Here is a 25,989-nt window from a genome sequence, read left to right on the forward strand (position 1 = left end):
TTTATTTATTTATTTATTTATTTATTTATTTATTTATTTATTTATTTTTACCTAGCTCTAAAACCTCGAGGAAAGGTCCAGTTCTGCCTCATGGTTTATACGGATTTTCTTTCTGTTCCCTGGGTTAGGAGGAGTGAATGAACGCTAAACCAGGTCCCATGGCAGAAGGAATCCCTTGGGGCTTTACTCTCAACACCATCAGTGCTTCTACACTGTTCTGTTCTGCTGTCTTCCTAACCTGCATTTGTTTAAACTTTCCCCACTGGATTTCTTTTCTCCTTATTCTTCTAAGGCTTTACTTTCCACCTCTCCTTGCAAACACTACATATAATTTTAAAAGGAACGGGAGACACAATTGCTACACAGTGAGGGGGCAAAAAAGAACATCAGAAAGTAAAAGCTGTGATATTGCGAAAAGTACTTATGGAGTATGGATTCCACTCATTCACAAACCCAAACAACCCCAATTTTGGTCCTTTCTATTTTAAAGATGTGTTTCAAGGTTTGAATGGAGCCTCAAAATAGGACCCATTGAAATCCCTTTCAACAACCAAAGGAGCACAACAATACTGCTATTAGAATGTTGAATAAAGCCCAGAGTCTCAAAATATTGGCATGGTATGCGGAACTACAGAGCCTGAGCCTTCGCTAGCGGAGAGGAGGTTAGATCCCCAAATAATGATTTTTGTGGTTCTGAGAAAAGAAATGGGGAGAGAAACAAAGAGCTTTTTTCAAGGGACTGAAAGCTTTAGTTCCTTTAGCCTGAATAGACAATCATATTCTCCAGTTTAAAATATACTATCTTTTCAAGTATAGGTAGAAGAAAACATATTTATGAGCGAGCGGAACCTCTGGCAATCTGAAAGCTGTACAATCACTTGAAATGCAACAGAATGGAATAAGTCGCGCTTCGGACACACAGAGACCTCATAAATGACACAAAACTGACACTCTCCCTTTCTCGTAGCATAAGTTTACAAAGAAGTCAGTTAGTAAGGATCTCTTTATTCTATTAAAAATATTAAATAGTCTTAACTAGATACTATGAAGCTGTGACTTAAAACACATTAAAGGAAGAACATCTAATGTTATATGGTGTGGAATCTTGATTTTTATACTTTTTATTATGGATTTTCTATAAGCGTTAGGAAATCAAAAACATCCATATCCCTCTGCCCCGCTTCTTAAAATATTCATGTTATGATAATTTGTAAAAGCTACAGAAACGCAAAAAAATGAAGCTCTACAGTTCCAACTATTATTTTCATCATATTTTGATTAGGAAGAACACTCCTATCTCTTTTCAAAGGAAGGAAACGAGGAACGAAGAGCCTTCTTTACGTTCCTGGCTTTCATGCTACGGAAGTACACTATCTTTTTACTTCTATACATGTATGGTTGCACACTGAAGCCTAAAAAAGGCTCATAAGAGGTTAAACAGAACCGTGTCATTACTGAGGGCTTCAAATACCCCAATTTTTCAAGTTCGACAAGTGATTTTTAATTGCTCTCCAAAAATGAAATGAAAAACTCAGCTTTAATTTCTTACTCTATTCAAAGAGAAGAGTTATTTATAAAGACATTTCAATATAATTTTGCAAGAGTCGAGAGATACATAGTTTTCCACTTCCTATGTCACTTACCACCTCTAGCAGGATTATTTTTAAAAAGAGAAAGCAGTGATATACATTCATTTTTAAGGCGCCATGTGTAAATCTTACATTAACAGTTTGGCTTGCTGATTTCTGTATCGTGTGAGAATCCACTCTTCTCAAAGCTGTGGTCAGCTGACGTGTAAGCCAGTGCATCATCCCGGTTTGGCAGTATTCACTGAATAATGACCTTTCCTTTTCTCAAGAGACTATATAAACTGAGCCATTTCCGTATTTTTCTCTTTAGATGTTATTTGTAATCAAGCCCTTTTGCTCCAACGACATCCTGAACTGCTTTGGTTCGAAAAACAGGGATTTATTTAGGATCTTATGTTTTCATACTAACCTAGTTCCCAATCTCCTGGTTCGTAGCCCCATAAAAATTGACCTTATTAGTTTTCCAAAAGAAGCAGCATTGACTGGGTCCAGTTTGTGTTCCTGACAGTGTCGTAGGTAGTGGTTATACAGCGTGCTTCTAGGAAGGCTCACTCCTTCTGCGGTCTCGTAATTGTCCAACAGCCACTGGAGCTAGTGTAAATAAGACAGGGTAAACACAGAGAAACCACATAATTTACCAAAATATCTACAAGACCCTACAAATACAACGTACAGAAATACTTAGCTATTCATCAAACCTTGTCATCGGGCAAACTTGCAATTCAAAGGCTGGTGTGATCTGACCTTGACAACTCTCAGAAACGTGAATGGCTGAATGTAATTTACGAGCTAGGACCATGTCCATTCCTTCAAACAGTCAAGCACACGTACAAAGTACTATTTCTCCCTGTATTGATTGCAATTTTGTAGACAAACACCTCTTCGGGGAATTCAAATAACCCCTTAACCGGTCATATGTAAAATTTGTAATTGGCACAGAACAAGCCATGTTCCCAAGCTTGGCAGCCTGGCACATAATACGTCTTTCATGTTGGTATGTTATGAACAGCGTGATGCCTTGCATGAGTTTTTGTATTACGTTTCTATTCACTTCCCTAGAATTTTAATTTATTTACCTAATTTACTCAAACAGGTCAATACAACAACACTATTATCTACTGGGTAAAATTCTGCAAGCAGAAAGGAAGAAAAAAAATTAAGTCATTTCTTCCCCAGAAGGAAAGAAACTGACTAGACATTGATTCTTTAAAAATTACATAATAAAAGGAATCATTTACTACAGTCATTTTGAGTTTTTCTACTTAGATGCTATGTTTTGTTTTGTTTTGTTTTCCATAATTTCGGAAGATACGCTATAATGGTAGTTGGTAAAGTAACATTTTCTCAGTCTATAGTTTAAATTTTATAGGTGTATGTTGTCCTACGTGTATTTCTTTAAAATACAGCAAGGACAAAAATATTTTAGAAAGCATAAACTAGGTATATATTATTAAATTTCAACATTAGGAAAGTTATTAACTCGTTCATTTATTTATTTACAAAAAGAGAACTGAAAGAACACTTAAATGACTTTCTTAAGGTCACATATCATCTCAGGCAGTTTCTGATTACTTGCATACTAGTTGTTGTTTCCATAAAGCAACAAATACTTCACAGTACTTGTCTCAACAAAATTTCCATACCATATTTAAGAGATGTGATAAAGAAATGAAATTTTACATGCAATTTAAATTAAACAGAAGTTATAGAAGCCCAAGAATTTCTTTATTGTGCATCAACTATGATCCAGGCAACGGGCTAGGCACCTAGTGATGCAGAAATGAATGTGATCTCACCCCATCCTCGGGAATTTATGATCATATTCCAAAAAAAGATAATATAGGCACTCAAATTATATTAAACCACTTGTCCATTTTGCTCACTTACTTTAAGATTTGTGAACAAACTCAGAACCTGGAACTTCAGACTCCTTGTATTAAAGACATTTTCAGAATTACTGCCTTTGACTATGACAACTGAATTGTCCAGAACCATTTTAATTTCAAATAATCCTACATGATGCTTATGTTTACTTAAAATTATGTCATTAAACTCATGCTGATGTTGGCTTAGAAAATATGGCCACCAAGCCTCCAAGACAGAGCAGAGCACTTTTAAAAATAAAGTTCATGTTCCGTCAGGGAGACTGAAGTTCTCTGCCAGCCACTTATGCATAATGAATATGTACATTTAAACATACCTGTTGTCTCTATAATGTATACAACCCTCCCTTTTCAAAAGGTTACACAAAATAAACGTTCATTTACATAATGACAAAAAATTAAAGGTCAAAAAGAATTCTTTAGAGATGAATCATCTGTAACCTAACTGTCAGCAAAGAAGTTTTCCAGAGGCAATGACTTCTAAGTGTTCTAAATGGCACCCAGAATAAGTTCACTTACACATATTCACTTGATAAAAAAAAAAAAAGAGAGAGAGAGAGAAGGGGCAAAAAGCTTGGGAAATACAGGTACTAAAGCTCAGATTAGTAGTCTGCCTACAACCGTGGGTCAAGATGTCCCTAGCGTTTCTTTTTAAATTTTAAGATTTTGTAGGTTATGAACACAATGGGGGTTGATGATGCACAAAATATGGCAATACAAACCCGCTTCATAGGTTTCTACCACGCCCCCTGGTAAGATGATGGGAATCTGAAAGCATTGTTACCTCACCTGACTGGTATTGGTAGAAGGTCTAGGCAGCCATATTGCCCCAAAGTGCTAACTCTGCTTTTGTGTGCATATACTAGATAGAGCCTTCTACTGGTATTCTAAATATGTAAAGATTATAGAAATATAAAACAGAGAAAGGAATAGTCTTTGAGAAATTCAGCTTCTGGAGATGAAGGAATAGAAAGGAAATACCAAAACTAATGCTGAGAAAGGCAAATGTATACAAACTGAATATTTTGTGGAAAACAAGATTTTGCAAATAAGCTAATGGAGTACCCACACCCACAAGCATGGAGCATACAACATGTATAAGTTAAAAATGCCGATACATGTGTCTATATCATCCACACTTCCTCACATGATAATGCATATTGTCAAAGCAAAACAGTATGACTTTGCAGCAAAAAAAGACTAAAAGTCAAATATTCCTTCCTTTACAAATGAACAGTGCATACATCTAAACAGGAAGCAAATAAAGATATAATGAGAATAAAAACAATTTGTTTAATTAATGAGCTACAAATAGACAATTTCTGTAAACTGCCTTAACTATTTACTAGTTTTCTGGCAGTACTTCATAAAGACAGATATCAAAAAATGAGAGTTTACTACTGTCTCACAATGAAGACAATTGCCGTGTAGATAAAAGAACTGAAAAAACAAATCTAATAATAGAAGATTTGAAGGGTATGATCTTAAGGTGCCTTTCATAAAAATGAAAAGTAGTGCAAATATTAAAGTTCAACATAAAATATTTTGAGTCCAAAGGTATGTTTACATATGTAGAAGAGTTAATCTGACAATGCTTTGTCAAAGAAAACTTTTCACAGAAATAGATAATTGTAGCAAAAGTGGGCTTAAAATACTCAGAAACCTAAATAATAATATTACTCTAGCCCCAAAGGAACAATTTGCAGAAAATGAAGTTTTTATTGGGTTGGCTATGTGCTCCTCTGAAATGCTAAGCAAGTCAAATAACCTGGACTGACCCGTTTTGCAAACTTACGGTTCTTTTTCTATAGTCTCACATTTTCACAGACTCTTCATTTCTAAGCAGTTTTTCAAAACTCTGAGTTCCTTTGTAATATGTGTGTGTATGTGTTTATGCATACATTTGTGTGCACATATATTTATATATGTATATAATGTATTACACACACACACACACACACACTCAAACACATAAAACAATCATTAGTTGGTCTGAAAACCTCCCTAAGAGCGGGTATGCTGACGACTACCCTATGCCGAGTGTTCCCTGCCTCTTATTCGCAGGAGGCTTCCAGAAGGCTGGAGATCACTTGGGAAGAGCAGAAGGAGGTTGCATCGAGGTAAAAAGCCCTGAAGGACGCAGACGGCCCCAGGAAGCCTGTGGACAACCATGTCACCTGAGGCAAGGGTTCCTAGAAGCTCGAGATGGACGTGGAAACTGGAGCTACCAGATAAGATTTTGAGATTTAGCAGGGGATTATAATGTGCATTCTACATGCCAGGATTTCATCTTCAAGTTCTGACACAGTGATCAAACTGTGAATCAGATATTTGAGTCTGAAACACAGTATAAGAAAGAATTTTATTGTACAAGCGAGTTGGCTGTTAAGTGTAACCTAAAGGCATACGCTTCTTGCATTGTCCAAGGGAAGTTGATGCTTGTTATGAGATACCGTTTGCTTGGGTTTTGTCTTTAATAAAATGCATTTGGACACTAAAATTCAAGACCCTTAACATTTAGTAATTTAGATTGAAACTATTGAAATTTTTTTTACTCTTTCTTTATAAAACATTGTATATGTTGTAAAATATTTGTTTACATTTATAGTTTGAAAAGCCCATAAAATACCATAGGAACTTTTAACCTTTATCTTTAAAACTTGATTATTCTACTAATGAACTAACATAAATTCACGTAAGAGTGGAAACCACGATAATTGCATCTTTCAACCTTTGCATTTAATCTATATTAATCAGGGTAGATTGAGGAAGATGAACAGTTTCTGTTTTTCCCAAAGGGAAATACTGATTGACAAATAAAAAAAATACACATTGCATTCCCCAATTAACATCTAAATGTAACATTTGGCATTTTTTCCCAGATGGATTATTATCCATTAGGATTCATTTTAAGTTCAGTTCACCGATGATATGCATTTTGACAGGTCTTATTTCTGTCATAACTTATATTTACAATACAGCATCATTGAAGGAAAAGTGAGTATAAAACTAGGGTTTGCTTTGAGCTGAATATATTTCAGTAGCTAAACCCAGCAAAAATCATAAAACAACTATTTAGTAGATTGTAAAGAGTATATGAAATAAATGCCTAGTGCTTTTTATATACTCTAAATGGAATTTAAAAAAACAATGCACAACTTCTAGAACATTATGAGGGAACTGGGAACAATTAATTTAAGAACATTTCTGCATTCACATTTACAATCTAAACTATCTCACATTGGATACAAAATAATCACTAAATGCCAATTTATATTAATTACAATTGAGAAGGAGGATAAAATAAACATAAGTCTGCAGCGACACTCTGGTTCGTGTTAGGCAGACCCTATACATCATTTACCCCCACAGCATCTTCACATACAAAAGATTTAGAAACAAAAATATTTACACAGAAATTATGATAAGAAGAGAGTGAATTCCATAAAGCTAAATCAAAAGTGCCATTCTAAAAAAGAAGGAGATGAGTGATAGCATCCTTGGCTATAATTTTTTTTTTGCGGGATTAAAGTATTTGGAGAGGAAATAAAAAGCTGTCTACTCTTAAGCTGAAGGTGGCCCATGGGGAAATGATAGAACGATCGTACATTCTTTCACTCACGTGATATGCAGGAAGAAGGCCACTTTATACCAACAACGTTCACACAGCGAGCGACTGAAGCATGCTTGATAACACAGCAATGCATGCATGAGTCCCTAAATAAGTGCACACATGATTGGCAAAGGTACTTAGAATACAGAAGTTAAGATAAGGTCTGGTCCCTTCTATTGTTTCTCATGTTCATCCATTTAACAAATATTGAGGAAACTTCTCCCATGTACCAGACACTGTTCTAGGCACCAGGGATGCGTCAGTGGACAAAATGTATAAAGTCCTTACTCTCTTGGGACTTTAACTTGTCAATATATATTTACTATCTGCCTAGGTCGTGTTACTACTGAAATAATTGCCATTACGTGAATATTAACAATATATGTCAATACTGACAATGCTAGGAAAAAAGCTGGCAGTCAGCGTCACCATACTCAGTTTACAAGTGGGGCGCTACAGGGGGTATGAAATTGAGAAGTTATACATGCATTTCAAGCTGGGGGATAATTGCGAGATAATGATAAAAACAGACCGGCAGTACTAAGTACTGTTAAGAATACGCTGAAAAAGATACACAAAATTCAACACCCCATTCCGCTCCACTCCATCTTCTAATGTGTTCAAAGGTGAGAAACAAAGTGATTGAGTCAGATTCTACTGACGGGAGATTATTTGGTTTGACCCTAAGAAGAATTTTCCGAATTACTGTAAACAATCTGTCGAAAGCGAAAACAGGAAATCCATTCTATTCCATATTCCAAAATATAATGAGAGTGGACTTTCAGCTCAAAAATCATGATTAAGATGCCTCTTTAGAAACCAGTAGGGGCACCTGGGTTGCTCAGTCGGTTAAGCCTTGGACTTGGGCTCAGGTCATGACCTCGAGGTTTGTGAGTTTGAGCCCCAGAGTCAGGATGCTTCGGATTCTGTCTCCCTCTCTCTCTGCGCCTCCCCTGCCTACACTCCGTGTCTCTCTCTCAAAAATAAACAAACATTAAAAATTAAAAAAAAAAAGAAACCAGTAAAAATGAGACACAAATTATTGATCTCTTCTTCTAATTTTTTTGCCTCATGAAACTGATCCTCTGTAGAAACTGGTAAGTCAGGGAACTGTCATCACAAGTTGGATTTGTGTCCACTTTAAACAATTCCATATCATGTCCTATACAGTGAGGGATAAAGGATAAACTTAGAGTTTACTGACATTTAAAATATGAACAACATATTTTTAAGAAGCATTTCCACTAAAATTTTTCTTTGCAACTGAACATCACCAATTAATTTCACAGAATTTAACATGCCCTTAGCAGGCGGTGATCAACTAGAACACAGGCAGTAGCTTACTCCAGCTTTTGGATCAATCTAACAAAAATTCAGAGCATCGCTAGCTTTCCAAGGACAGAAAAACAATAGGGCCCTTTTACGTGTTCAGGGAGAAACCTGGCTGGTCCAGCAGAAATGCAATCCTTTCTTTACTGTTTCTGTAGAATCATTTGCATTTCGAAGGACCTGACTGTATGTATGCTTTAGGTGAATTTAACTATCCCAGAGGTGTAATAAAAACGAATCAGGACTTCTAGTGAAAGACTATCATCGCATTAGCAACATTCATGCTCACTGTATATACTGAAATGTCTCTGGCAGTTTTGAAATACTATCGAAGAGTCACCAGGCTATGTAATAAAAAATATGAAGCCACAGAGTCGCAAACATTTATTTGCTGTTTGTGAAGCTTAAGTCACACATTCGTTAACATTAAATATTATTTCATGGGTTACAAGGGAATGGTAATTTCAAAGAAAACCCAACATATCTGAAAAGTTTCAAACAAATCAACAAATAAAAATATACACAAAAAAAAACCACGTCTTTATACCTACATTACTGGTCATAAGATACTGATAAGTATAGGTAATTCAAGATAAAATTAAATATCACATATTATGCTAAACTATATAATTCAAGTGAAAACGAGGTATGAACTGAATAACAAAACACAACTTCTTAGAAGTCTGACAGTTCAAAAAAGGTAACTGAAAACTTGAGGTGTTTTTCTTTTCTTCTTATATCCCTTTACATTTTTGACTGAAAGTGAACAACATTTTTACTTCCCATGATTTTCAAAACACAAACACCAGTTAGTCATTACCCACCCCACCCCCCAATAACATACACCCTAGTAGTATACAGTACATCAGCCTTTCTACACAACTAAAGAGTCAAGCTAACACAGCAGGGATATACTTAACAAAACACACAGGAGAGTGATACATTGCATATAAATTTTCAAATTTTCAGACAGGGGGAGGGAATCCTATTCCTTAAATGGTTTCAAAAAGAAAGGCCAAAATATATATTATTCTAAAATTTACAACCTATAATTTTCACCAAAATTGCAGGCATTCTCCGAATTGGCTAACCTGTTTTTATCTGCCATGGTACTTCCCCTTTTGAAAAAGAACGAATACACAGTAGGCATCTAAAAACAAATGTGTAAAACACAAGGAAAGTAATGTCATGGTGGAATATAAAATTTAAATGTTTGGAGAGTCTATTTAAAAAGCATAATGAAAACATTTTCTGTGAGTTAAAGGTTTCAGGGTTAGTGAAAAATAACAGTATTTCATTTCCGTTGGGTGATTCAACTTTGGACTTTTCAGTCACAAAATATGGGGAAGAATTTAAAAATCATAGTAAGTTACCTCTAAATTTAAGAACACATTTTCACTTGTGGGGGAAGACTCTCTTACCATACTTTTGTACATTGATACTAATTTAACAGAAGATTTGTCTGAAAGAGATGGAAGTCTTAGGCCTATATACTTTTTCCCACATATTCAGAAACACGAAAACAAAATTAACTTTTATCCAGCATTTCCATCGGATCCCCCAAATTTGAAATCTGAAAAATGTTTACAGTTTCACAAAACTGTCATTGCTCATGTCAGACTTACCAGCCAGCATTAAAATGATGCGTGCATCTGATAACAGTTAAAGGCTTCAAGGCACAGTCCCAACACTCTTGTTTAGTATCAATTATTAGCAACATATGGCTTATCTAGAGTCTCACTTCTTCTCTTGGCTCAGGTTTATTTCTATGTAGGTCTCAGGACCTGAGCTCATCTAGGTCGCTGCTTCCTGCCTCCCTTATAGGGTCTTACTGGTAAATAAATCATTTTCAGACAGTTCACCATTGGGTTTGGCATTAATCATCTTTTTCCACTTAAAGAATGTTATTGGTCAGACAAGCAGACACGACCGTTTCTCTGCTTCAGACACAGAAATGCAGATTACAAGCCTTTGCTTCGAGGTAAATTAATATCAAACTAGAACACTTGAAATACTTAAAGTCCCCATTAATTAATTTCCACATGGAAATGGCAGCTTGTTATTAATTTGGAAATGTTATATCTGTACCAGAACAGTACAAAAGCCTAGTAAAGCAGTGTATGGGGGGGAGTGGGGGGGGGGCTCTTTTATTTTTAGATATCTCAGTGTACAAAAGAGCCGTTAAGTGATACAGAGATCATAAGGGGCTGAGAAAGGAAGGTTAAGAAGCAAAATAAATAAGTAAATAAATAAAACAAGCATTTAGAAGCAAGCAACACATGCGGAACAAGCAAGAGATTAGTTTACGTGAAGAAGAGGCAACTTACATGGCTGTTGAGAAGAGAGCTTCTGTGAGTGGACAGACCGTCAGACTTTTGCAGCGTCTCAATCGCCATTTCAATCTGATAATAGATGTCATTAAAAAAAGGGCTCAAGACAAGATAGTAATAAAAGGCTCACCAGAGAATTTTTGATAGACTCTTTAAAGTTCAATTTCTCCTTCAGTGGTGGCTAATGAATAGCTCTCAACTAAATGTGTGTTCCCCCCATCTTCCCGCCACCCCCAGAGAATAAATTAAAAAATATGCACACTAATAAGAAGCCCGATCACAAAAGTAAACCTTTTTTGAACATTCTGTAATTATAATCAGAATGGAGGCCTGAAGAGGAGGAACCCCAGGGGACTATAGTTTCTAGTTAGGAGAAAACAGTCTTGACTTTCAGAGTTCAAGAGGTGGGAGAGTCACCACTCTCCAAACAGTATTTAATATTTGCTCTATTTTGTCATGAAAGAAAAACTATGCTGCAGACTTTGTGTTTAACATGCATCAGTGTTTTAATGCAAATGTACAAAGATACCTTCATTAATGTTCAAAAGCTACTAAATCTATCCATTCCTCTCTTAACCCTGTATTAAAATTTGGACGTGGAGGGTCATTAGTATGAATAAACACTAAGATGCGATCATGGCCCCTATATTATATTTTAGAAAGTGGTGGTGAGGCAGAGCTATTAGAAATGACAGCAGAAATGGAACACAGAAGAGAAAATAATTCAGAGTCAACAAAGAAAAGGGACAGAAACAGTTTTATTCCCTGTAATCTTAGCACATCATGAGCAATCAGAACACCTTAATTAAGTAGCAGGTGCCAATAATAAATGAGATGTGCTCCTGATAACGTCATATTCAAAGGTCTCTATCGCCCAACTCCTAGCCCTAAAGCACATACTGCAAATTCAGGTTCTGAACACCCTACCCTGCATTTGGTTACTGGGCTATATCACCAATATTAACTGCAGTTATATTCTTTTAAGAAATCACATTATGTGAGAAAGAAAATTGATTGCATTACTTTTATTTCTACCATCTGATCAAATCAACAATTCAGTATAAGCGGCTATAAAAAATGTTTAGTGCTTTCCAATGTAAGCTTACTCACATTTCACAGTGGCTATGGAAATTAATGATGCTTTGAAATTCTAACATACCGTGCCCCCCCCAAACCAACACAAAAACAATGGATGGCAATGTCCACAGCAAAGTCTTTTTTCCCCCATCAACTTTCCAATTTCCTTCTGGTGGAACTTTATCCACAGAATGTTCAGTCTCAATTATATCAACATTAAATCTAATTTTCTTCCAAACAACTTGGGAATTTAATAGCTTTAATTTTATTTTATGCTATTTCCACAAGTTACTGGTTCTTCCTCCTGAGAGTTAATAAAATAGAATACTGTTAGGTTAGAAATCACAGAAAACATATTTTTTAAGTAGATATAATACTTCATAAGATGCTGCAATACAATTTGTCTCACTGCTAATTTTTTTTTTTAGAACACAAAATGAAGTAGTCTGGCTTCCAAAGCATTCTCCCTGCAGGTGGAATGTTCTATTCATAGCGTTTACCAGCATACTTGGAAATAAACTGAAGAAGGTGATATTGTACAAGTGAAGAAAGACACATTAGAGAAAGAGCAATGTAAATGTAATGAGTAACCAAACATTTTACTAAAGTGTTACACTGTAAAACTATAAAGGACCTCAGTATTGCGTCTATTTTTTTTTTTTTTAGTATTGCATCTTTTAAAAGGGCCTCAATAAGTGTTCTTGTTTCCAAAGAGAACACACATAAAAAAACCAAACAAAACAAACAAAAGAAAACAGCTGAAAAGCCGAACCCTCATGTGACTTTAGATCACTTCTATGAAGAATCGGCTAAAAACTCCAATTTGCTAAAATGCCTACATTTCCTTTCAAGCTTGAGTGTGGAAAATTCAAGGTTGGATTTCAGTCTACTAAATACACAGAAAATGACCTGTGTCATGTGGTTTTGCACGTTTAGACGAAAGGTGAAAATGACAGAAATATAACTGCAATTACTGGTTGAGAAACCAATGTCTGCATTCGTTTTATTAATCAGCATTTAAATTTCTTTAGGACTGAAAGGGTTGGAGGTTGCTGTTTTTTATCAATAAAAAGTGGGCATGGTAAACTGGCTGAAGCCAGGTAGGCTTTAGGCTATGATTATACATGAGGTTATTTTTTTTAAAAGTCGGTTCTCTGAACGAAGGTTCAAACAGTGCCCAGGTGTGGCTCTTACTGCATAGCCATCCAGAAAGTGACCCCCCGCAGCGGACCTCGCCTGTCTGTAACTATCTAATACCAGGTGACCCGGGACTGTTGTCTCATAATCATATAAAAGGCGATGGCAACTCTTCTGAGATCAAATGGCGGGATGCTCCATCTGAGAAGAGACTGGAATCCAGCCTGGAAAGACAGGCCTTCAGAGCATTAAGTGAGATTAGTGGGGTGAGTGAGGCCGAGAAACCCCCTGTGGGAAAGAGCAGGTAAGACACGGCTGTCCCACGCAGCCAGTCTGGGCGCGTGACCTCCTAAAAAAATCTGGAAGACAAAGGGGGACGATTGAAGACCCCTCAGCTTCACCAGCTAAAACCAGACTCCCGTGAGAATGGGAATGTACTTTGGGAATGGTTCTCAGCCAAAGATAAGAAACTGGTCCAGTTCTACTGCAGGCTACTTTCAGAAGTGGGGGGGACTTTGCACCGTGTTTAGATACGCTGCTGACACAGCAGAGGGAGGGCAGGCCTCTGGTGCAGAAGAGCAAGAAAGGTCATCGAGAGGCTCTCCAGCCCTGGGAATCCTACGCGGTCTTAATGCCTCCAATACAGCCCAGGGACCGGCTGCCAGGCCAAGTCCCAAGAGTCCGAGCTCAGGTATGGGAGCTTCCTGCCCTCACAGGCCGGGGTGCTTTCTGATCACACGCTAGCCGGGAGATCCAAAGACCTCTTTCCGTTGCATCATGTGACAAGGTACCACGGAGCGTGGTGTGAAAAATCAGACCTGCTTGGGGCGACTTGCCGAGACAGTAAAGCCTATTCCGAGAAATCAGACCTCACCAGAGAGTGCTCGGCAGGGACCTCTGAGTTCCGCTGGCCGTGAAGCTGAACTTGGGTGGAGAAAGGGGAAAGGGACACTAGCTGGTATTAAAAAAAAAAAAAAAATTATTTGGGATTGTGTCACCGGTAAGGAATTGGGGAATTAAAGTATATATGGGTGTAACGCTCAGCTTCCCCAACCAAACGTTGAATTCTCAGAAGACAGAATCCCAGGGAACAGTGTAAGTAGGGTTCCTTCACTTGGGCAAGCAGCTCTTCACAGGAAGTCTGGAGCGCTAGTTAGGGACTATACTCACTACTCTGCTTCTGGTACAGAAAGTGGCATGATCACAGCTGTGATAAAAAATATGACCACATGACAACAGGCCGACTTTACTTCCTGTGTGGTAGATTGAAGAAGGAAAAACAAGCGTGCACACTGTAAGGCAGGGGAAACCCCTGTTATTTTGAGAGTACAGCAAGTGTGCACAACGTGAGGCCGGCCGGCTGCCCCAGAGAAGGAAATCTTTCCCAATTTCTCAGGAATTAGGATCAGAAATTCAGAAGAGGCCAGAGAGGTGCTGTATTTCATATCCAGGAGAGTTAAAAGACAAAAAACAAAAAACTCAGTGGAGCTCCTACAAAAATATAGCAAACCTTCTACGAAGGACACCTGTTACCTGATGGGGGGACAGATACACATGTGGCCTCGAGCCCCAGCTTCAAACTCTTTCCCAGCCACTACAGTGTCGGTGTTGCCTCGCTGGAATCAAGGGCAGGTGGAAAGTCTCCAACCAGCCAGGGATACGTGGCGGCTTGTGCCACAAGCAGCCAAGAATCAGTGTCCCCAAAAAGGACTTCAGAGGGAAGTCCCACCCACGCCTTTAGCAAAGGAGGGTGGGGGAGGGAAGCGGGGTCAGACGCTGTCTGGAGAGGTTTTGTTTCTATCCTCTTTTCCCAAGCCCCAAGAAGGGATCAATACTGTACTTTTTTTTTTCCTAAGGCAGCGAATATTTATAAAGATAAAATTGAAATCAGAAAAAAAAACCATTTTATCCATTTTTTATAATTCCCCATTATTTATAATTGGTATTTATAGTTCCCCCTGATATTATATTATGGATGGGCCCTTACTATTTTATTAGAGGACATAATATTATTATTACAGGATGCTCCCAGCCTCAAGGGTCAAGGGATTTACAGAAGATGGGGATCTGGGAAGACGGAGGTCAATATTCACCTCACCTGCGGAAAGAATGGGCCGACTGGAGAGCAAGGAGGTGCAAAAAGCCTTTGTGAAACTGTGCTCTGGAGAGCGTGATGCTAACCCTCAGATGTTCCCCCTATAAAATCTTCAGTAAAATCTAGGCCACTCACAGATACTGTGGGTACGAGTCATCAAGGCTGGCTGGGGCGCAGCATCTTCTCAGGGGTGGACGATAATATCAAAAAGGTAAACTGCAGTTTGAAACACAGCGAAATGAGAAGAGGTGTGGAGTTTTGCACGGGTTACATGCAGCTAGAGAGAGACCTCTGGACACGTGATTTATATATCCATCTATGTATGCATACGCAGTGGCTCAAATAGAGTAGCACAGATGTGGACAATTAGGACTTCCTCTTAATGTAAGTATCAACCAGTCATTCCATTATATGCTAATAAGGCAGAAGGAAAAAGAATAATTCTATCACCTTATTCATTGTCTTTATAGGTCAAGGCATATTCTCTTGACTCTAAAATGGCTTTTTAATCTATTTTAAAGACGAAAGGTCAAGATTGATATATTCAACTGCCACTATAATTAAAATGGGTCTCTTGGTAGAAACTATTTCCTTTCTAGAACTGTGAAAGAAAATAATTTAAAAATAGAAGTAATATAATGCTTTATGGTTTATAAAACCTTTTTTACATAATTCTCATCTGATCTTCACAGCAACTTTGTGAAATGGGAAAGGCAAGCAATATCGTCTCCTTTTCAAAGACTGGAAAACTGAGGCTCTCTGGGATTGAGGGACTTTCATGCAATTGCTTAGGTATTAAGTAGCAGACTGGAATACAAGATTTATCCCTCTAAATTCACTATCCCTTGACTGAGACTGATCTCAAATCTGGATCTTTGTGTGCCGAGTCTAGTGTTTTTTTCCAGTACATTCTAATAAAAATTAAAATACCAAAAAAAATTCACTATCCTTTCCATTTTATGTAAACATAAATCATGTGGGAAAATCTCAAATCAAAATATCAAATATATCAAATGAAACTACCTTCTACAGAGTAGTCTCTAAAATTAAAATTTGCCAAATGGTTTACTGTTAACAAACAAGACTTACTTTCTAATAGGAAAGGGTTGAGGCGCCTGGGTGGCTCAGTGGGTTGAGCATCCGACTTCAGCTCAGGTCATGATCTCAGGGTTGTGAGTTTGAGCCCCACATCGGGCTCTGTGCTGACAGCTCAGAGTCTGAAGCCTGCTTCAGATTCTATGTCTCCCTCTCTCTGCCCCTCCCCTACTTATGCTCTGTCTCTCAAAAATAAACATTAAAAATTTTTTTTTAATAACAGGAAAGGGTTTGAATAAGATTGATAAGTATTACTTGAAAAGGATTTCAAAGTGATCAAGTTAAAGGCAATAAGAAGTTTTAAATGGATAGTTACATTTTAATCATCATAAAAGTAATTGTCCTGCATGTATAATAACTGCATTTTCTTGTCAGTACAGTTTACTCTGTTAACCTGGACAATTAACACTTACAAAAATAGTATTTTTGTTTCTTTGTGAAAGAATGGTAAATTCTTTAAAGAAACCCAATGAGGAGCATACACTTAAGAATGGAAATTTCCTGGGGCACCTGGGTGGCTCAGTTGGTTAAGCATCTGACTTTGGCTCAGGTCATGATCTTGAAATTCGTAGGTTCAACCCCACATCAGGCTCTGTGCTGACAGCTCAGAGCCTGCAGCCTGCTTCGGATTCTGTGTCTCCCTCTCTCTGTCCCTCCCCTGCTCATGCTGTCTCTCAAAAAAAAAAAAAAAAGACTGGAAATTTCCTCTGGGGTAATTGTTCCCCTGAATCTAAGACTTCACATTTTGTTTGCATTTGAGATTAAGTAAGGCAGAAGTATCTCTACTTGGTGGCTTGTGTTCAGAAAAGATACGTGTGATTGCTAATATGACACAAAGCCACCACCTTTATGCTTGTTAGCAATGACATCCTCCTGGTGTATGGGTGGGGGGGGTCCTACAGGAAGCCCTTCAACCAGCAACATCAAAGGAAAGAACACGGTCATTCTGTATTTAGTCTCTACGATCACTCCATCACAGGGGTCTGCAGAGCACGGCGCGGGACACTGGTGAGTAACGCACAACAGCAGACACGAACACCAAACAACGGAGACTGCGTCCAGGTCTCTCATCTAGGTACTGCCAAGGTTGTGGTCTCCTCTTCAATCTGCTCAAAGGTGTGCCTTTCGGAATGTTAGGTGCACCCCGTTAGCGGGTTATGACGTCAATGATGGGGGTCCTGGTCAGCATTTTTAGAAAATTATGGAAATCCAATAGAGTAGAAACTAATTGGAAGGCCCTGCCCGGAGCGTGGTAAGTGCTGTTCTGTGGAACTTTGGTTTCCGTCAGTCACTTGTGTGTGAAGATGTGTACTCCTGAAATGTAGTGTGTGTGTGTGGGCACTGGGCCACAGGATAAAAGTATTTCTTATTGTGGGCCGTAACCCCCAAACTTTGAATGCTCTGCACTAACCAGCTGAATCAGTTCCCCGCAGGTCACTGGGTCCTTTCTTCTAAGGATCGTGAGATGCCTCTTGGGCCATCTAGCGATGTCTCCTGCAGACAGTAATGCTCTGAAGAGAATACAGCTCGCTCTCTGAGCTGTCTATTCAGGTGGTTCAGGAATCAACGTGTGAATACGTCACACCAAACCAATGTTCAAGAGAAGCCTAATTCTGACAGGGTCAGGACATGCTCTTTTAAGACTTAAAAAAAAAAAAATATTAAAAAGTGTCCAGATGACACTCCTAGCTAGCTTTGGTTTGCGACTCCCCTTAAACCAGAAAGTGGCTCAAGATGAAATCTCAATCTTACACACTAAGCATTTAGAGCCAAGAGGTTTCAAGTCTTGCAAATGTCTCACTGTATAAAATCTTCTCTGTCCACATAAGTTTATGACATCGAGAGAAAAATGTTAAATTGTTAGCCTTTCAACATGAAGTTTTGGCAGTTTTGTACCACCTGAAGCTATTCTGAAATATTTATGAGGGAAAAAAAAACCATTTGGATAAAAAAAAAAAACTTGCATAAATTAAATGTGTTCTGAATTATTTGATTTAGGTTGGTGGACTGAGACCAAGATTGTTGTTTTGGCTCCTCTGATCATTCTGTACAGCCCACACCACGCCACCCTCACCAGGACCCAGAAGACTGGCATTATCAGTGCATGACAATAAAACTATTTTCTGAGACATCTATTCCATAAGCACTCAGGGCTAGAATTACCCTTCAGGAACCTGCTGCATTAGAATTCAGGGTTAGGATTCAAGGCCAAGTTTATATTTGCAAATGTATAAATGAGATTCCAAATCTGCCTTTGGCAGATCATTCTCAGTATTAAGAACATGTTTTACATTGTAGTTCGTCTATATGATTGCTAAAACAAAGAGTTTCTCAAAGCGTGGTCATGGATCAGAATCACCTGAGCGCTGGTAAAAAATGCAAACCTTGGGCCCTTCCCCACACTGAGTCAAAAGCCATGGGGAATGCACACTAAAGTTGGAGGAATAGTGCACTAAAATATTCTCAAAAAATTTTTTTTCTTCTTTGCCAGGGTCAGACTGCAGTAAACACTGAGGTAATGGGCATCCCCTACCATGGTGCTGGTTAACTCTATTAAAGAGTGACTTTGAAGTCGAAGTATTATTTGGATTTTTGCTTCTGTTTCATTCTCTTCCTACCCAATCCAACCCAACCTTTAGGCAGTTTTGCAATTAATACTAGCAGTATAATCAGAAGGTCATCAGAATTTTGGTGACTCTAAAATTAATCAATTTATAACACATTGTGTGTATAAAACATTGTGTGTTTTAAAAATTAATGTGGTGAGAGAGAAGATAAAAGTCATCACTTAAAAGAAGTTTAGGCATTTACATTTTTTGCCTTTGAGCTTTCTGGGAGACCAGAATTGGCTCCAGTACCCATGCTGTAGAAGCAGAGAGCCTGGTCCGCAGGGTTGGCTCAATAGAGGGGTGAGTGAGTGAGTGATTAAGGAAAATAATCAAGACATGAATACAAACACAAGAATACATTCACTTTCGCTCCAAAATACTAAGAATAGATCCAAAAATCTTTACTAAATATAATGCCAGTTTCTGTTCTGTGAATTTCCAACTTTCTTGATAAAGGATGACTTTCTAAAACCTAGGAACAAGGATTAATTTGAGTTGTGACACCTCAATGACAGTCTTTACACGGGGCAGGGTTACAATGTATTTGGGAGACGTGACCAAAAAGATCACTGTATAATCATCAAGGGCTTGCTTGAAATTTTTGCAAATAATAAATCCCTTTTTTTAATAGATAATGTATTCACATGCCTCCATGTGTTTTTTTTCCTTCATGCATTCTTCTAGAGATATCTTTGTGCTTATATAAGCATATGCAAATGTAGGTTTCTATTTAAACACAACCTCTTGCTTTTTCCTTTTATAATATGGAGATCTTTCCATCTCTCTATATATCTACATCAACGTATGTCTCTCCATATACATGTAAGTACATACACTTACTTCCTCATTCTTGACTGGCTGTAGAAAATCCCACTGATTGAACAAAGATGTACCAAAATTTATTCACCTACTTCCCTGCTGATGGGTCAGTTAAGCTTTTCTCAATTTTTCTATTATAAAGAACCCTCAGTGGAATACGGCTGTTTATGCATTTTACGTATGTTAAGAGTATCACTGTTAGGATAAATTACTAGAAGTACTCTCTGGGGGTTAAAGGGTATGTATATCATCGATTTTTATAAAAACTTCCAGAGTGGCTTCCAATCCTGTGCCAGTTTACATTCCTATCACACAAGTGTGGTTTCTTTCTACCCTGGGTAAGGCTTCCTGAGTCTTCCAGCTTCACCTGTGTGAAACCTAAACCACAGTCTCTCTTTGGGGTTTACTTTTCATTTCCTTCTCAGTGGGCTGCTCATTCATATACTTTCCTCATGTCTTGGCCTTTTTATTTTTCTGACGGGTTTATAAGAGCGGTCTGTATATTAAGCAGATTAGTTCTTCAGATGTAATGTCTCCACACTTTATGCTACGTCGTTCTTGCCCTGTTGCCGTGTTTTGACCGTGGTTTCGGTCACGTGGAATGGTTTCACTTTTATGTAGCTGATTTTATATCCAGCTCTTCTTTGTAGCTTCTGAATTACCCATCAGCTTCACCACTATAAAAGGATAGTAATACGATGCGTTCTTCCATCCAAGCGAAATTAATTTTTGTGTAAGGAGTTAATGTATGGAACCGACGGAATTTTCTCTTCTACTTACCCAGTTGTCCCAGACATCGTTTATTGATAATCTGTCATTTCTACACTGACAGGCAATGTTACCTTTATCATACACTATATTCCTACAGACATTTGGCCTCTTTATGGTCTTTAGCCCCCATTGGGCTATACTAATCTACTCAAGTGCTGACCTTACTGTCTTAATTATTATCATTTTATAATACGTTTGAATCACACTATAGGGCTGTTAACATTATTCTCCATTATTTCTCTTTTCATAAAATTTCCTTCACTATTCTTGCACATTCATTTACATAAACAGTCTTTTTCATGAAAAGGAAAGCACCGATTGGTATTTTGACTGGGATCATATTGAAATATTAAAGTTAACTTACGAGGGTTAAAAATGTTTGATACTGAAACTTCTTTTTCAATTATTCAACTTCTTTTTGTGTCCCTCAGGAACTTTCTTCACAGCTGGATCTTACACAAATATTGTTCATTTACTATCTGGTACATTTTAAATTTATTACAAATGAGATCTTGGCTTTCATAATATTTTCTAATCACTGTTGCTTGTATCTGGAAAAGCTAGTGATTTCATTGAAAATAATTTTACTAAATTCTCTTATTGTTATAGTTTTTTGTTTGGTTCTCTAGGGTTTTAGCAGGTAAACAATCATATCATCTGCAATGCTAGCCTCCTTATTTCCTTTCAATTTTCATATTTTCTTTTTCTTATCTAACGACATTTTTCTTGTAATTTTGAAAGCACGATTAAAGAACTCAAATCTTCCTTCCTACAATGCAGATGGGTAAGGTACTGAAACTTATAATAAGTAAATTTAAAATAAATGTGTACAATTATTTCTACCTTTCTATAGTTAGATTACAAAACTCATAGCCAGTGAACTGTATGGGTACTGACAGTTATAATCAAACACAATAGCTAGATTTTAAAAGAAACCAGATAATTCTATGGCCAATAAAAACAACTATAGTTATGCATGCTGAGAAAGGGGCAATCGAATCACATGCTTTTGGAGGATAAATTGATAAACATGGGAACATGGAGAAATTCTCTCTCATTTGAAAACTGGTAACTGGTCATAGGCATTGTGTTCTATTTTCCCTCATTAAATGAAAAGACATGGCCAGTGGAAGAGGCAGTATAAAAATTTTATGGGTCTAAGTATCCTACACTGCAGTAATCGCGCTACTGGGTATTTCCAAAAAAAGAAAAGAACCAAAAAACACTAATTCAAAGGGATACATGCACCCCTTTGTTTACTGCACCATTACGTACAAGAGCCAAGATATGGAAGCAGCCCACGTGTCCACTGATAGATGAATGGATTAAAAAGATGTGGTATATATAAGCAATGGAATATTACTCAGCCATAAGAAAGAACAAAATCTTGCCATTTGCAACAACATGAATGGAGCTAGAGAGTATAATGCTAAGCGAAGTAAGTCAGACAGAGAAAGACAAAAACCATATGATTTCACTCGTATGTGGAATTTAAGAAAAAAAAAAACAAGCAAAGGGGAAAAAAAGAGAGAGACACACACCAAGAAGACTCTTAACTACAGAGAACAAACTGACGGTCACCAGAGGGAGGTGGGTGGGGGGAGGGGTGAAATGGGTGCTGGGGATTAAGGAGTACCCTTGTGATGAGTGCCAGATGTACAGAATTGGAGAATCACTATACTGTTACCTGAAACTAATCTAACACTGTAGGTTAACTATACTGGAATTAAAATTTAATAAAAAAATTTTATGGTCTAATGACTCACGTAACTCATAGACCACAGTGTACTTTAATTGCCACTCATACATTTCATACTTTATTGAATTACCTGGTTTTCATGAATGAAACACGATTTTTTTCCTTCAATATCTAGAGTAGTTTAAACTAATAAATTAATTTGAAATTTCACTCCTAAATACAAGGATAAAGCAAAAGTTATACAAGAGATCACCTGGAACATAGCTTCTTCCTATATTTATAAGAAGAATTTACAAATATCATTAAACCTTCCTAATCTAGATTTCACATTTGTGAGGTTAAGCCCTATATTAGGGTCTGTGCTGACAGCACAGGGCCTGCTTGGGATTCTCTCTCCCTCTCTCTCTCTCTCTCTCCCCACCCTTTCCCACTCATGCTCTTTCTCGCTCAAAATAAATAAATTTGTTTAAAAAGAACTTCCTAGATCTCGATTTCACATGAAATAGAATCCAGCCATTTCTTGCACATTATATAACAGACCTGTGTTCTGCAATGCTGCTTCTCTAGGAAATCGCTAAACATTTAAATAACTCATTATACTTTTGCTTTAGAAACTGAGGGGAATCCATCAGCTAAGCTCAGGAGAGGCTGAAGGCCCCTGTCATTCTGTTTGTCTTAACCTTCTAGTTTATCAAGATTTCCAGGAGTGGAATGTCTTACAGCCTTAACCGTAAAATTACTGCCTCTAGATCTTATCAGCGTCAAGGCTGGAGCGGAGTGGAACGGACTGACAGCTGAATGGAATTTAGATGAAGTGATAGAGGCCACCAGTCACTCAAAGTCCCATTTTATTAAGTGCTTTGAAAATGAGGTCCCAGAACCTTCAGTCAATTTAGGAGTTAGCACAGGAAGCGGAAGATTCAGGGTGCTCTGTCTGAAGAGATTCACGTGGGGGCTCAAGGTGGCCTAGAGAAAACAGGACACAGGAAAACAGGAAATGCTAAGATCATTAACGGACACAGACGCTTCTGCCAAAATAAGCAGAGTGCTCTGTTTCATGTTTTTATCGTTGGGATTACCTGGAAGACTAAGAAAATCATTTAAAATAGAAATTACGAGGTCTGTAATATATGAAATATTAATATACAAAATAACTGATGCATGCATCATTTATACACACTTTTAAATTAAAAGATTTTTCTTCCAAGCGTATCTTTATATGTGATAATTAAACCTGAGGTGCCTGAGTGGCTCAGTCAGTTAAGCATCTGACTTCAGCTCAGGTCATGGTCTCAGGGTCCACAGGTTCAAGCCCCGGGTTGGGCTTTAGGCTGACCACTCAGAGGCTGGAGCCTACTTCAGATTCTGTGTCTCCCTCTCTGCTCCTCTCCCTCACTCACACTGTCTGTCTGTCTCTCTCAAAAATAAATAAACATTAAAAAATTTTAAAGAAAAACCAGTAATTTTAATCTCATGTGACTATTTTGCTTTTCCATCTCTATATACCCATAATCCATATCCAACAGTATTTTAACATTTTTTTCCCCTTTGGTAAGAGAGATGGGCAGTCTAGCTCCTTCCGTCACGTGGAAGGCTTTGAAGGGCTGATGTGAAAAAGTCTCTGAGGTACACTGTTAGGTGAAAAACAAGTGAGAGGCAGTACTGTCGTTATTATTTATATTTCTTAAAGTGTAACAAGAAGTAGAAAAACATTCTGCTAGTGTATTCACAGAATACCTCTAGTGTGATACTCAAAGAACTGGACACACTGATTGCCTCTAAGGAAAAACCCTGAAGAACAGAGTCAGGAGAACACTGCATCATGCATACTCCTAGATCTTTTGGGCTGTGCTACTTAAAAATATGTAGCTAATGCATATACACAAATTTAAAAAAACAGAATAAATGGCCACTGGTACCACTCCAGCAAAGGAATAAGAAGGGCAAAAGCACTTTCTGGAGGCACTAAACATATTCATTCATTTTTTTTTCTTTTTCTTTTTTCTTTTTTTTAAGTAATCACTACACCCAACGTGGGGCCCGAAATCAAGAGTTATTCACTCTACCAACTGAGTCAGCCCGGCACCTCATTCATTCATCTTTTTAGAAAAAAAATTCCCTTACATCAAATCCGTAAACATGTAAACCCCAAAATAAGGAAATAAAAGCATCTATAGCCCTTAAACAAATTCTTAACTTTCTATAAATTATATAAGCTAGACCAGAGTCTTATTTATATAGCAGCAGATGGACATTCAGATTTTCTTCCAGGTAAATCAAAGGAATTATATTTTACATTATCAAAACAGGGAGAGGTATGAACAATATTAGTTTCAACACATTTTCCATGTGCCTCTTGGTGGGATCTACTTTTAGCAAGAGCCATTTAACATATATAATCACTAAGTATATATATATAGAAAGGTATAAAAATTAGCTTTCATATCACAGTCTAAAAAAATGATTAATGTAATCTTATTTAGTTAACAAGAAGAGAAAAAAAAAACCCTCCATAAATAACCATCTAATTATAAGAACACAAATGTTATTTTGTAGAGAAGTGAGTAAATAAAGCTTCTTAAATTGCTAATTATTATAAAGTCTGGTAGAACTATGTTGTGATGAGCACAAAAATATCACTAACTACAATCACAAGTTTCTGAGCCTCAAATGCAAATTGGGTTCAGGTTCCAAAGTTCTAAAAACTACAAATGGTGGGGTTATATAGAAAAATAATGAAGAAAAAGAAGAGTTTTAAGTGAATAAAGATATATGAGGAAAACTCATGGTGATACAATTAGGAGAAAGATCAAAGTATATGATGAGTTAGAGCTGTGGCTGAAACTAACTATTCTGCCATAATGTCCATGTGGCACTGATATATTAACAATAAACAGATCCCTAGAATTATCAATTTTATAAAATGTAAAACATTTATTCAGGTAGTAGCTTAGCCAAACTCACATCCAGTGATGTTCCAGTAACAATGTTAATCTTTTTGACACTTATTTAATACTATCAGCAGGAAATGCCTATTAAATGTGTGTATACACGCATTCATGTAAGTAAAAACATATATATGTGTAATATAAAATTTATACACATTGACTCCACTGACCAAATTTTAAAAAATACAGTAAGTAAAAGGAGAAATAATATTTTGGCCAAATCTGAATATCAGTAGTTTATACCATAGTATATTCATAAAATAAAACTGTATTTGTTACCATCATAATCTTTGAGAAAGTTCTGATATTTCTACGTAACTTGAAATCTAGACATTTTTACAATGCAGAGATCAAATAATAAAACATGTTATATAAAAGATTTTTTCATTTTAAGGTATAGAACTAAAGGAAATCCTATGTTCAAATGCAAATTCTCTGTTAATGATTCAGAGATCCTTCTAGTATAAGAAAGATGGTTGTATGGTGAATATTAGACTAGGGAAGAAAAGATTTCAAGCGCTATTTCTTTATTTTTCTTAGTAATGGCATCAATTTAAAATTATCTTTTCATTCCTATTGGCACATCCTGGGAATTGGTTTGTACAATGGAGTAAACTTTCCTTTGATTCAGAAGTTATTCCTACTAAACTTATTCTGAGAATCCAAACAGGAAACCTTGCTGCCAACGAACTGAAAGGTTTGTGTTATTCCCAAGAACTCGAACTTAACTAGTTTCACATCAACTGAATTAACTGACTGTATATTCCACTTATTATAGCTCTTAAGGAGCAGCTCAGTGGACTATTTCCCAGGAGGGAATTCTGGCCAGAGCAGAGGCTCCTGCTACCTGGTCAGCTGCGTTAGGCATGCCACAGGTGACAAGTTGAACACTAAATGACAGCCAGAGAAATAAACTTCAGTGGCAGAGCCCTGCTTAATGTCTGAAACAAATGGCTTGAATCGTGACCAACGAGGGTTAGATATTGTGCTCACAC

At 37.2% G+C, this 25,989-nt stretch overlaps 1 protein-coding gene across 8 annotated transcripts in view; it reads right to left on the minus strand.

Annotated features, from left to right (window-relative positions):
• Positions 1 to 25,989, minus strand: part of RFX3 (regulatory factor X3) — a 250,388-nt gene that overhangs the window by 70,157 nt on the left and 154,242 nt on the right. For 7 of the 8 annotated variants that reach the window (XM_077759440.1, XM_077759433.1, XM_077759438.1 and 4 more), the window contains 2 exons: positions 10,742 to 10,816; positions 1,999 to 2,180 (listed from right to left, as the gene is read on the minus strand). In XM_077759440.1, the coding sequence (XP_077615566.1) occupies positions 1,999 to 2,180; positions 10,742 to 10,816 (257 nt within the window). The remainder of the gene's footprint in view (positions 1 to 1,998; positions 2,181 to 10,741; positions 10,817 to 25,989) is intronic. The other variant, XM_077759435.1, reaches the window with a different exon arrangement.

Source organism: Crocuta crocuta, unplaced genomic scaffold (genome assembly GCF_008692635.1).
Source record: "Crocuta crocuta isolate KB4526 unplaced genomic scaffold, BGI_CrCroc_1.0 scaffold41, whole genome shotgun sequence".
Lineage (NCBI taxonomy): Eukaryota > Metazoa > Chordata > Mammalia > Carnivora > Hyaenidae > Crocuta > Crocuta crocuta.